General features: G+C 32.7%; 1 protein-coding gene across 1 annotated transcript in view; it reads left to right on the forward strand.

Moving 5' to 3' along the window:
• Positions 1-4,137: 4,137 nt before the first annotated feature.
• Positions 4,138-13,881, forward strand: part of LOC129801281 (probable 3',5'-cyclic phosphodiesterase pde-5) — a 43,513-nt gene continuing 33,769 nt past the window's right edge. Inside the window, exon 1 of the mRNA XM_055846174.1 lies at positions 4,138-4,468. Within this exon, the coding sequence (XP_055702149.1) occupies positions 4,426-4,468 (43 nt within the window). The 5' untranslated portion in view covers positions 4,138-4,425. The remainder of the gene's footprint in view (positions 4,469-13,881) is intronic.

Below are 13,881 nucleotides of genomic sequence, written 5' to 3' on the forward strand. Positions count from 1 at the left end.
CTTTACTACCGCATTGTAAAACGGTGTTTTGAGAAAAACGCGTTTAAAATTTTACAACAATATGCGCGCGCGGGCGGAATGCATAACTAAAACTGCTCTACCTCCGAGAGTTTTACTCCGATTTGACTTGAAATTTTCAGAAAATATTTTTCAAATGTTATACTATAAAATAAAAAAAAAAATGATTTTTTGACCTGAGAGATCCATGTAACCCCTTAAGGGGGTATCCTGAATTACAAGACCAAAAGAGGTCTTTATTTTTTATTGCTTCGAAGCGCGTATTTTTATTAACTTTACTAAGGTTATTAACGTTGCTTATAAATTTCGAAGCGCGTTTTTTCCACTTGTCAATCTTATAATTTTTTCGATTTGTCGAGAAAGATTAAGAAAAAAAATTATTGATCTAATAAAATGACTAGATGCTTATTGTCTTCAGTATTTAATTATTTTTAAGTTAAACCTAAAAAGTATTTGAAAAAATAATTTCTGACATCATTTACAGCGTGTTAAAGTCAATATTTCGTCATAAAATGTGCTTTTCTTTAAGGGATTACATGGACAAAAATAGGCAAAAAAACAATATATTCTACTCTATTTTTTCCAAAAATTTTATTTAAGCTCTTAGACATATAATAATACAACACTTAAACTATATTTTTTGAAATTATCATTTCAACATTTTATAGCCTCCTGGGACTTCATTTTCAGAGACCTTTCTGAAAAAAAAAACATTAGGAGTTTTCCGTGGACAAGATATCTTGGAATTGATCTGAAATCCAAAAACCAAAATTTTCTCGTTAGCTGATCAGTTAAACTAGTCCTTGAACGAAGGATTTAAAAAATATATATTTGAATTTTTGGGAGAATTTCACTCAAAAAAAAACTATTTTGAACGTATTTTACACCACGTTTCGTCATGTAGAATAAGTTGTGATTAAGTAAACATAAAAACCTTCATTCAAGGACTAGTTTAACCCATTATCTGACAGGAAACATTTGGTTTTTTGGATTTAAGATTAACCAATTTCGAGAAATATTGTCCACCGAGAAGTGTATTTTTCAAAAAAAAAAAACTTCCAAAAATTTGGTCTCAAAGCCTATATTTTTAAAATTTATAAATGGAAATTGTAGTGAATAGGGTAAAGTGGTACAAGTTGGACAGTGGTACAAGTTGGACAATGGTACAATTTGGACAGGGCTTTTTGTCTTGATAAATTTAGTTCTTCATTTTTATTTGTGTATTTTTAATGCTTTAGTTTTATAATTTGGTTCCTTGTGCTTAAAAACAAATTTTGTACTGTTTTTATCAAGGAAAAAGCCATGTCCAACTTGTACCGGCGAATTGTCCAACTTGTAACACTAATTCCAAATTATATCACTTTATAGTTAAAATGTTTCACTTTTATATGCCTAAGAGCTTTAATTAAATATTTTTTTATTAAGTTGAAAAAGAATTTAGAGGAAATATTGTAAGCTCTAAAAGGGCTCACCTAAATAAAATTAAACTTAAAAAGAAATTGGTGAACTGAAGATGTCACTCATTTTTCATTCACTGAGGACTGAAGACAGTTATCTAACAATAAGAACCCCAAAGCAACCTTTCAGCACCCATAAGGATGGTAGGGTTTAGAGGCGTGTCAAATGAATGAAGGATTAGGATTGGTGGGTTATGGCCGTCGACTGGGTTCACATGTGTCGAATAGGCCACACGCTCTACAATATTATGTTTCTTTTTTAGCTTTCTTGACCGACGTAACCCCTTAAGTACCTTCAAAAATTCCAATTTTATAATTTTCTACTATTTCTTTTTTGTTTAGTGGAAGGTAGGGCTACTTTGAGCCGTGGTGATACATTGGTATACGATTTTTTCGCATATTTCTGAAGAAAATTTAGCCTTAATATAATTTAATTTAGATCTAAAATTGTATTACCTATCTAAATAATATCACATTAAAGCGCAGTTTCCTTTAGAAATATACGAAAAAATCATAAGCCTCATAGCTAAAAGTAGCCCCACTGTGCGCTAACTATGAAATACACTTATAAAAATTGTAAATATTATGAGATTGTTTTTTTTTCAAACAATATTTACGTATTTACTATCTGATTATCTGAATATTTCCCGCCAATTAGGAAGTACTATGACGAGGCGCTCCAGTGAACTATACATACACACTAGTCCACTATTTTGCATTTTCTTTTTCGAAAAAAATAATTTAAGCTTGAAATAGGGGAAAGTGACCATGCTTGATACGATCCAAGCTTGATAATAACTATTTTTTTCCTATGTTAATCAATAGTTATGACTCATCGCAATATATTTCAATAGCTGGTGCTAAGCCTCACATTTCCTAAAAAAATTAGTTTCCTAGTTCTTTTTTCCTAGTTTCAGGAAGCAAAAATCAAAAATAGGTCCAAAACTGTAATTTCGATACATGATATTTCATAAGTATTTCTTAATTAATGTCGTTGTTCACGAAAACTACTATCATAGGCACATAGAGGGGTCATCAGTACTAATATTTATGTAAAAATATTTTTACTTGGTGGACACTGTTTTTGTGGGTGGTAACAAATTCATAAATTCTACTTGTGTCCATCCTATATTTTAAGAAGGGTCCATGAGTGGCAACTATATCATTAGATGTGATTCTTTCATAATTACACATATTGCAATCCGCCAATTTTATCGACAATTGATATAATCTTCAACCCTGTTGCCTGAATTTTAAGGTTGCAGAATGACATTTTCATGGACTCAAAGTAAAAAAAACGGTTTTCGCTAGCGCCCTAATGTCATAAAAACATGGCTTAGAAAAATTACATAAAAGTGATTTTAAAACTAATAACCAGTCATATAAACGATTTAAGCAGATAGATTAGAGATCCGTCTAAATATTGATGTGCAATTTTTTGTATCCGGTGAATTTTTTGCAGTGAAAATGGGCCTCCGAATTGTCGAATCAATTATTATACAGGAAGGCCCCGGACCCAACTTGTATAAAAATCGCTACTGAATTTCCATTTTCTTCTTGAGGAAAATCTAAGGATTTCCAGGAACTATTTGAGGTTGGATTATGAACCTAATAAGTGAGACATTTTTTGTCATAGTGCAAGAATCGCTTCGGTTTGTGTGTTAATCAGAAAATAATCACAAACCTTGGACATCATTTTACAGTATCAAGCATGGTCACTTTCCCCTATGCATAAACATACCAAAAATTGCATGAGCCTTTCTCCTTGAAAGAAAATCACGAAAAACAGCTATTTTGACCTCTTAATTCAGGCTTCTTTTTAAGTTCATTTTTGGAATTGGGTATGGTTATGAATAGTGCGTAGATCTGTTTATTTATTGTTTATTTGAGATAGAAGCACCCAAACGTAAACGTTTGATTTTAGTTTTTCTATTCAGTGAGGAAATAAAAAAAGATAACCTTTCGACATGATGTACATATAGTAAAACCCTAAAAAAAATTAAAATTACAGAAAACTTTCATGCTTTCCCCTAATTATTTTATGTTTCTTTCTTTTTTGCTATATGAGTACATCTAAGAAATTTTACACAACAGAGATTAGATTAATTTTTATAATTGATACTCAAAGAAAGCTATTCAAGATTAATATCATTTGTGCTTGTTATCTTTTTAGGAAAGCTCGGGGTTATTTTGGACTACAGAAAAGTCATTAGAAATGTGCAAAAAAAAAAAACTCAGAGGTACTCCGAAGGGTATATTTTTCTCCTATCAAATTAAGGATATGTAATATTGTATATATTTTATATTCATTTATGTACAGGTAAACTCAACAAACTCTAGGGATTTCTATGAATAAATTCAATAAAACCGCACAAAGTACCATAATAAAGAAATAAAGTCCCCTTAGTCGAAATTGACCGGGAAATGCTACTTAAAAAAAGAGAGACTGAAAATACCACTTCACTGATAAAATAGGCCCCATCTCCCCAAAACCAATTAATCTATTTTAGGGATGATTTAAATGCTGAATAAATAAATTTAAAAAGACATGAAAATATAAGTTGTTCAGTCGCGTGCAAAATTGTCGTTTATGTTACACCAATATTTGGAAGAAAAGTTGGTTATATATGTCCAAAAATTATTATCGAATATAGAAGGAAAAAGGTGTCTTGCATCGCAACAATTAATATATTTCAGGTAAAATGTTCTTGTGTGAGTTATAGGCGATTGGGGAGCGAATAAAATACACGTCCCAAGTTCTATTTCACCTCAGTTATCGTCAAATATTCACAGCTACTTGAGGTTCTTATATTTTGTGGGTGGAAGAGAAGTTTATTTATTTTTTTTTATTGAAAGTAACACTTTAGTGCGACTTTTGAGTATCTTTCAGCTGTTTTTCTCGTGCACGGAATTTCTATTTTTTTTTTAATATTGGACCTCCAAGACAAGGATGGCAACGATGAGCTCACGCTACAGAAGAAGAAACACGGGTGGTGAGTGGATAAGTCTCTTCAATTAATGAGAAAAATATATCCCTCTAAAATTTTCCCATTGACTTTTCTCCTTCAAAAGAAAATTACTTCAAAATCCGTAGGGAGATATTCAGTTCAATTTATATTAGACTGTTTTCCCAAAAGGTTTTTGCGCTTGTTTTTTTTTCTTTAATTTCTTTGCCATACTCGTAGCTGCTGGGTGGAAAAGCGTGTGAATTTTATGTGATATAATTCAACCATCGTAAAAATTGCACTTACCATTAAAATTTATCCAGCAAATGTGCTTTTTCGGGATGGAAAATTGGTTCGTGGTGGGAAAATGTCGTGTGGCTCATAAATAATATAACACTCTACTGTTATCATAAAATACCTCCCATTTCGTAATTTAGCACAAAAATTCTTTTTACACATTCATCAGGCGCTGACAGAGGGGTAAGAGGGAAAGCAAGTAACTAAATAGCTCTTCACATTATTCCTCATTCATGAGAAAATCCTCGTTTTGGGAAAATTATACAAATCTCTACAAATTGAGGTTCATTGCGATTCTTGTGTAAACCATTTTCGACATAAATATTTCAATTTGTTTCCTAAATAAATTTAGGAGTCTATTAAATTTTGCGATTTTCTATGTATAGACCTTGTTACGAAGGAGATTTGCAATTCAATCTCATCTGTGGTGATAATCATAAGCATAATTGCTCGAACTCCATAGACATAGAGACACAGCATAATGTTGATGGCTCTACTTCATACTATTCTAAGTCGATTTAGAATTGTTTTGAATATTATTACTATTTTAGGCTTTTGGAAATATTATAGGGGAGACTGGGGCAAAAAGTCACAAAACGGATATTTCATTTTTTTACAAGCTACTCGAGCGCTTCAGAAATTTCTAACTAGCGCAGTTTTATAGGAAATTTACCGCTCTACAACTTTGTGAAAGTAATTTTTCTCTATTTTCAAAAAATCTTTTTTAGAGTTAAAATAACTCTTTCAAATCCCAAAATGAATATGTTTTGCAATTTTATGTTTTTTTTTTATTTTATCATTTTCTTTATTAATATTTTCTTGACCTCAAGTTCCCTATGTTCCGAGCGAAATATAACATATGATGCACACACATGTCTTCATGAAACACTGTTAGGCATATTTCTAGTTGATGTTCCTTATGAAGTTTGGCACACGAAAATCTTCTTGACTGAAATATAATCTTAAAACGAAAACACTTAAGCATATACTTCAGTCGAGATGATATTTTACATCGAAAAAGAGTAATAATTACATCGATATTCGTAGAGTTAATTCAACTCTGCCATAGAGTTGTTTTAACTTTTTAGGTTTTTTCTTAGTGTACAGACTTCCCTAAATTTGAAAAAAATACCTAGAAGACATATTTTCATAGAAAATTTATTCCTACACACCTTTGTAAAACACCGTTTTCTCGGTTTTTTCTGTCTGAACGAAAAAAGCGTGTTTCAAGCTATTTTAGAAAAACACACAAAAGACTGCAAATCGTTTGACCAATGCAAACAACAAGCGGCGAGGACATGGTAATGACGTTTCTTTTCGCCGTGAGACATCAGAAATTGTTTCACTTTTTGTTACTTTTTGCTCTATACCTTTTGTTACATTTTACCCCAAGTGGCCATTTTTAGTAAAAGGATTTCTGGAGAACATAATCTTTGGAAGCTGATAAAATATGGATAGCGGTTTCCTAATTAAAGAATCCGAATCATTTAGAAAATATTCACCAGTGTATCAATTTTGGAAAATAAGTAGGTAATAATTGATATCTCTTGTAAGGAAAATATTTGAAAAACAGGTCTTAAAATTTCAATATTTTTTATTTTATAAATTCCTTGTTGGAATTCTAAGAAACTTACGACATTGAAGAAGGTCTATGGAGGCTATCTATAGAAAAAATTTTGAGGCGCTATTTTTTTTATTTTGGAAGATATTGAATTTTGAATTTTTCGATTTGTGACTTTTTGCCCCAGTCTCCCCTATATTAAAAACCTCTTAGTAATTTTCGTCAAAAAATGTTTCTTTTTAAGGGAATCGTCTTTATAATTACAGGATAATTTTTCCCAATCTTTCCATCCAAAGCTGGATTCAAAAAAAAAACTTTGAAGACCGGTTTGAAAAAATAAAGAAAATAGATTTTACTGTTCGAATTTCACAGAGAGAGTTTAATCTCTCAATTTCGAATTATATTATGTATTTCAACTGCCTTTAAAAGCTTGAAAAGCTTTAGCTGCCCTGAACTGCCCTAACTTCTCTCGTTGAGAAATGAAAGGGACAGATAATCCTAACCGGCTTATGTAGGTGAGATTCTTAACGTGAGCTAACTCGGAGTGCATGCAAATTCGATTTAGAGCTGAAGTTGGGAGACGCCATTCAGTTATCTTGAATAAAATTCGTGAAATTATACAAATTTTGTATTTAAACCAAAATATCAAGGATTTGGATGAACTGACAGAAAAGTGTTATATGGGTGAAATGTAGACCAGAATGTTCTCTATAATTTTTCTATAGAACATGATCTTATCGATTACTCAGAAGCCAAGATAATCGAGGTTTTTTGTTTCTTAACTCGTTTTTTCATCCAGAGTGCCCCAAGTGTTCATTTGTTGAACTTCAACTAAATCAAAGAATTGTTGTATTTTGCGGGACTTTCCATTTAAACCCCTATTTTAAGTGTCTTGGTGGAGTAGAGGCAGTCAAATTGGCATCTGAGTGATTTCAAAGCGTTATTATGGGAAAAATCAATTTTTTCACACTTAAACGGCAAAATCGGAGTGATAGCGTAGTCTGACCGGAAAATGATGTATGGACGAAATGTAGAGACAAATGTCCTCTACAATTATGTCGAAGTAATCATCAAAATCGGTTCAGCGACAGTCGAGATAATTGAGGTTATGTGATATTGAAATTCGTTTTTTGACTGTGGCGCCCCTGGTGTTGGTCCCACGAAGTTCAAATGTTCTAGAAAGTTGTAGCATTTGGTGAGATCTTTCGTTTAAGCCCTCATTCATCAAAATCGGTCACATAGAACCGGAGATATGATTTTTTGAATTTAGTGAACTTTGACCCCTCATATCTCCGGTTCTATTGAAACCACAGCGCACATACGCACCATTTTGGAAACGTCCTAGACTGGACTACAACATACTAAAAGTGACTTTGAATTTCGATGAATTTTGACGCTATCACAGCGCCACCTGTGGTGACTTTTTGAACTTCCATCTGAAAGTGCTCATCGAGACGAAACCAAAAAGGTAAAATTTAGGTCGCTATGTTAATTAGAACCGGAGATAGAGGCCGGTCAATGTTTGAACTTTGACCCCTTATAGCTCGGGTCAGGGGTTATGGATCGACTTAAGGTTTTTTTTGTTTGATAGGTATAATCAACGGCTACAACATACTAAAATTTCAGCCCGATTGCATAAGGAATTTTTGAGTTATTTAACTTTTAAGATTTAAAAATTTTCTTTTTAATAATAGCGCCCCTAGCGGTGGTTTTATGAACTTGCGATGTTAGAAGAGGAAGTGGCATTTCACGAGAGCTTTCCAAAAAGCCCTCATTTTTTAAATTCTGACAATTAGAACCGGAGTTATGGCCATTTTAAGAAAATTTTTTTGGACCCTTATAGCTCGGGTCAGGGGGGTCGGGGGACCTTAAGTTTGGTATTGATGGAAAGCTCTAAGGCCCAGCTATAACATACTAAAATTTGAGCCCGCTCGATGCCATAGGGCCGGAGCTATTGAGAAAACAAAAAAAGGGGGGTCTTCAAAATGGCGGAAGGAGGGGTGGGGGGTGGGGGGTCAATGCACCATGTTGCAATTTTCATACGATATTTAACCTTTGCCGAAAACCGCAAGTCGATATCTTTTTTAGTTTAGGAGCTATTAAGCTCCAAAGAGCGGCCGGTCGGACGGCCGGCCGGCCGGCCGGCCGGGAACGTAACTTAGCCCCCCATATATTCGTGATCAGGAAGTGGCGAAACACATTTTGGCCAAGTTTGAGCGCGATCGGAGGACATGAAATTTTGTTAGGATTATAGTAGGTGAGATTGTTAAGAATCTCACCTAATATATATTTTTATGAAATGAAGTTTGTAAAATGAGTTCTCAGTTCTTTGAATTAGAGTTTTCTAAATATGTCACATTTTCTTCGTCCGTCTGTCGATGTCGATCTATGAGTGGTTATTACCAGAACTAAAAGCCAAGCAGTGACTTGGGGCCCTTAGGTAATTCTCTATATAAGTTAATCTCCATTAAGAATATAAATTAACTTTTCTTTGTCTCCTAATATGCTTTACAAATTGTCTAGGCTTACTTTTCGTCCATATGACAGTGCCCTTGAATAATTCTTTCTAAATGTTTCTCAATAATAAAGGTTAAATAAGCTCTAGGGAGCGTATTTATTAACCGATCTTAACAAGTTTAAGGTCATCGGAAAGGCCTTGTTATCTTAAATAAGTCGGAATTGATTCAAATTGGCAATGAACTGTTAATTAACTTTGCCTGAAATTTAATTGTATTACTTTTATACTACTTAGTAAGTCCATTTACTTAATATTTAGATCGGTTCAAATTCTTTGTAAACCGGACAAGTTTTTCCATAAAATGAAGCTGTAAAAAAACAGTAAGCATAACCAAAAATAATGAAAAAATTATTTTTGGAGTTTATCACGCAAATGTCAAGTTCGAGCATTTCGCAAAGCTGGGATATTTTTTCACACCTTTTTTTCAAATTCATTATTTTTCACGACACCTATTAAAAAAAAACAATGCGGCAAAAGAAAGTCTTTCAGGACATTCAACGAAAAAGCTATTCATTTACATTAAGTATTCTCCATTCTCTCTTTATTTGAATTAGAGTTTATCTTCTCGAGCTTTTAAGGACAAAGAATATACGTATAATTCGAAAATTTTTACACTTATTCATTTCAATTACAAATGATTAAAATACATTTAAAAATCATTGAAAGATTAAATTATTTACATAACACGATGTTCTAATGCTATCGATTTCAAGCTTAAATTTTACACGCTGAGAGTATAGGACTTTTAAGACTTGAAATTTGGAATTTGAAAAAAAACCGCTATAACTTTGGGAATAATTAACTTTCCAGCATAATATTTACAGGGAAGGTAAAGGATGTCAAGGAACACCCGAAAAGCGAAAAAGCGAATTTTGCAAAAAAAATCGACTTATTCGACTTATATTTTGAGTATTTTGACAAATCGAAATATAGTGTGATAGTTATTAAAACTCTGCCAGTTTTTATCTATCCAAAGGCCGTAAACTTCGAAAATTAAAGAAAAATTATTACTGAAAACCGTTTTCTCAGAAATAAATAAAATACTGTATGATAAGATGAAAATTTTAAAATTCAATATCTTTCAAGATTAAACACATAAAAGTTTGATTTTTTCACCATATTATAACATTCATAAACTGCCTTATATACTCATACTTATAAAGAATTTAAGCAAGGGATGTCGAAAATTTCAAAAAAAATTAATTTCTTTGATTTATTTAATTTCAATCCATTATAATTAACTTACTCAAAATTTATTCATAGTGAATATCTCCAGAATAGGGTAAGTGTGCCAAATTCCGGCCAGCTTGCAATTCCGGCCACCTATTTTGTTCCTCGAATTTCCATGAATTTTTAATTTTTACTTACTGTAAAGATTTTACAATACAAAAAATAACAAAAAATGTAGCTTTGACAAACCAGATGATATAAAAAAGACATTAGAAGAATTCCCGATGTGCAAGGAACTATGAGAATGAAGGTGGCCGAAATAGGCCACCAATGCAATGCCTACATTTTTATTAATTTTAAAATTTATTAAGAATGATTTTAGAGTAAATAAAGACGATAAACAGTCTACAAGGTTCCAAGCAACACGCCTTAAAAAGAAGGAATAAAAAAAACAATTTGTATTAAAAATGTTACATTTCAAACTTGAGACTTTGCCGCTTGCATACTACTATGCCAAAATTTGGCACACTTACCCTAACTTAAATACCAATCCATTTTAGAAGTTTTCGAAGAGTTTTACCTCATTGTCGCCAGAAGAATGATCACTCGGGGTTTAAAATGTATTAAAAATTTATATTAATATGAAGTTATTACTTTGCCCATTTTGATATCTATTGCGTATTTTTTGCCCTGTCTAAATCAAAGCAAAAAAAAACTTTTAAAAATTACTTGGGGAGCCCATTTATCTTGAATATAAAAGAATGGTTCGAGATAGAGTATATGTGAACATTCATATTTGATGTACTATAGGCTATTTCTGTCATTTTATACATTGTTGAGTTAACAAATTTGTTGTTCAGTTTTTACAATGTTTCTTGAAAAATATGTCCATTCAGATACTACAATCATTTGCACCGGTCGGGACTCGAACTCAAAACTGAAGTATGTGAATAAATTTCGTATATAAAAGTGATTTATGGTTCTTTCACTTACAAGAGCATATAAGAATAAATCAAATTGACATAAAAATATCGGATTTTTCAGAAGCTATGGAACATATACTAACAGAAAATGGCTTAAAAAGCACATTTTTCCTCGAGATAGGGGAGAATGGTTTTTAAAAAAGTTGTTGTGTTGGTAATTCCCTAAAAAGATTGTGATGATTAATAAATTTTCACGTTTTCAGGAAGTTCATAAAACATAAATATTTCTTTTGTTACATTTTACCCCTGATTCCTCTGTACACTGAGAAAAAAAGGGGGTGCGAATAACTTTTTTCCTCGTAACTTTAACACTTTTTAGGTGCGAAAATATATCAGCATTTTTTAATGTTAATTTTACACGTTTTTAAGGGTAAAATTAACATGAAAAAGGGTTAATTTAACCCCTAATACACCTAAAAAGGGTAATACTTACAGCGATTTCGGATCAATAACGCAGGGTAAAATTAACATTTCCGGAATGTTATTTTAACTTTTTCGAATTTCTCTCAGTGTACTACAAAAATTTTTGATATTCTTAAATTTTTATCTAAAAAACAATATCAGTGATATATTGTTGGATGACTATATTATATACTCCAAAAAAAAATCCCTCCGAGTATGCCTCTCAAATCGCGACGTACTCTCATTTTCTCGCCTCCGCAGGCACACATTTTAATGATCAATATTATTAGTTCAGTTGAGATTGATAAAACTGGAGAGAGTCATTATTGATTAGGAGAAATGCCATAAATTTTCTTCATTATATCGTCAAAGTGATCATCTGCCAATATTTTTTCCCATCATTGGAAAAGTCCCTATATCTCTTTCACTCTGCCAAATGGTGCTTTCCAAAGCTTAATATGAGGAGAATTTTCTAGATAGAAAAATTGGCACCGAAAGTGCGGCCCATTATAGTTTTATCAGATTCTAATTAAATGCCCGCCTCCGTCTCACAACAGCTCCTCAGCCCCTATAAAAAATATCGTATGTGTTTGTGGTGACAGGAAGAGCAAGAGACGCTCTATCCATTCGTCACCCACTCATTATATCTCAGCAATACCATCTTATCACACTTGATTATTTTTGCTTCCCGCTTTTTCCAACCAAATACTCGCCCAACATGAGGAATTTCTCTGTCCATGCTCTTTACACGCCACAAAAAAAAACACCCAAAAACATATTCTACTGAGTCATGACCCTTCTCCAAGGATGACTCTCCTGATTGTAAATCCTACAACTTTTTCTACCTTCAATTTCTTTGGGAATGGTATAGTAGAATAGCATTGTCTTTAATGAACACACCTCGAAGGAGAGTTGATTCGTTAGTATAAAATTCCCAAAGTGTCCTAATTAGATGTTTCGGGCCACCTCTTAGCTCCTCTTTATAGAAGTTGGTGTTAGCATTCGAAATTTTACTCTCAGAGATATCCTAATCAAAAAAGGGAAATTAATTTACTTCTTGCAGAAAATCTTTTCAAAAGAATGAGAAAATACTCTTTAAATGTAATATCAAAGTTTCAGCACACAAAGTTATCAAACTGTCTGAAAATGTTAACTCATGAAGAAGACGGTCCTTTGAAAATTCAAGAAGGGAACTCATCAGATAAAAGATCGATTTTCTGATAAAGAATACGTTTTCACAATGTTTAATATTTAATATTTTAGAGAGGAGTTGAAAATTTTGCAATGAAATTATTAATACAGTCAGCATAGCAGCGTTACGGCATTATCACACTTGCACATTAAAATTTTAATGTGATTCACATTAATTGTCGCTTGTGAGCGTCCAAATATGTTATTTCTGTCTTTGAGTCACTTAATATATGGGTTTTTTTCTATTTATTGATAAAGAAGTGGACTGGGCCTGCAAAAGTAAGTTTAAATTTACCTAAAGCATAAATATTTTTCACATTAAAAAATTAAAGAGAAAATCGCATTAATTTTTCGCATTAAAGGTGTCTACACATTGGAGCTGATTTCATCAAGAATTATTTCAAGAATTTTTTAAAGAAAAATTCATATTTTTGAAGGAATTCTTGAAGAAAAATGCCTCCACACTGGGTTTTTATTTTCCATCAAAAATTTTTTGACAGATTGCCGTCATTTCCAAGTCTCTTGCTCTTCTATGACTGTTTTTCATGAAAATTTGTTGTTTCACTGCTGGAAAAAGTGAGAAAAACGTCTGGTGAAGTTCCTTGGGATAGTATTTAGTGAATTTGTGAAGAAAATCTTCTAAATATGCAAGGGAATAGTGTTTTCTGGAGATGTCGTTCCTGGTGGAATCCAACCCAGCCTTTGAAGGAACATTTCCTGTGATTTTCCTCCAGAAATTGCCGGAAGTTAATCCATCTGTGAATTCTTGAGGTGTTCCACAGTACAGTGGCCTCGTACATCATGGATTGCAAGATGGATGGAAAGGAGAAAATTTACGGGCACTTTGGAATCTCTATATGCCTTGGTTACCAATTAAAACAAGAGCTAACCAGAGCCACCGAGGAGATCTCAATGCAAACGAGAGCTGTCCGGAGCTACTAGAAGCCATCACTTGAACCCCCAGAAGAACATCAGAATGATCTTTTATAATATAAAAGATCATTTATAATATAAAAGATCATTCATAAAAAATAATTTATAATATAAAAGATCATTCTGATGTTCTTCTGGGGGTTCAAGTGCTGGCTTCTAGTAGCTCCGGACAGCTCTCGTTTGCATTGAGATCTCCTCGGTGGCTCTGGTTAGCTCTTGTTTTAATTGGTAACCAAGGCATATAGAGATTCCAAAGTGCCCGTAAATTTTCTCCTTTCCATCCATCTTGCAATCCATGATGTACGAGGCCACTGTACTGTGGAACACCTCAAGAATTCACAGATGGATTAACTTCCGGCAATTTCTGGAGGAAAATCACAGGAAATGTTCCTTCAAAGGCTGGGTT

Source organism: Phlebotomus papatasi, chromosome 2 (assembly GCF_024763615.1).
Source record: "Phlebotomus papatasi isolate M1 chromosome 2, Ppap_2.1, whole genome shotgun sequence".
Classification (NCBI taxonomy): Eukaryota; Metazoa; Arthropoda; class Insecta; order Diptera; family Psychodidae; genus Phlebotomus; species Phlebotomus papatasi.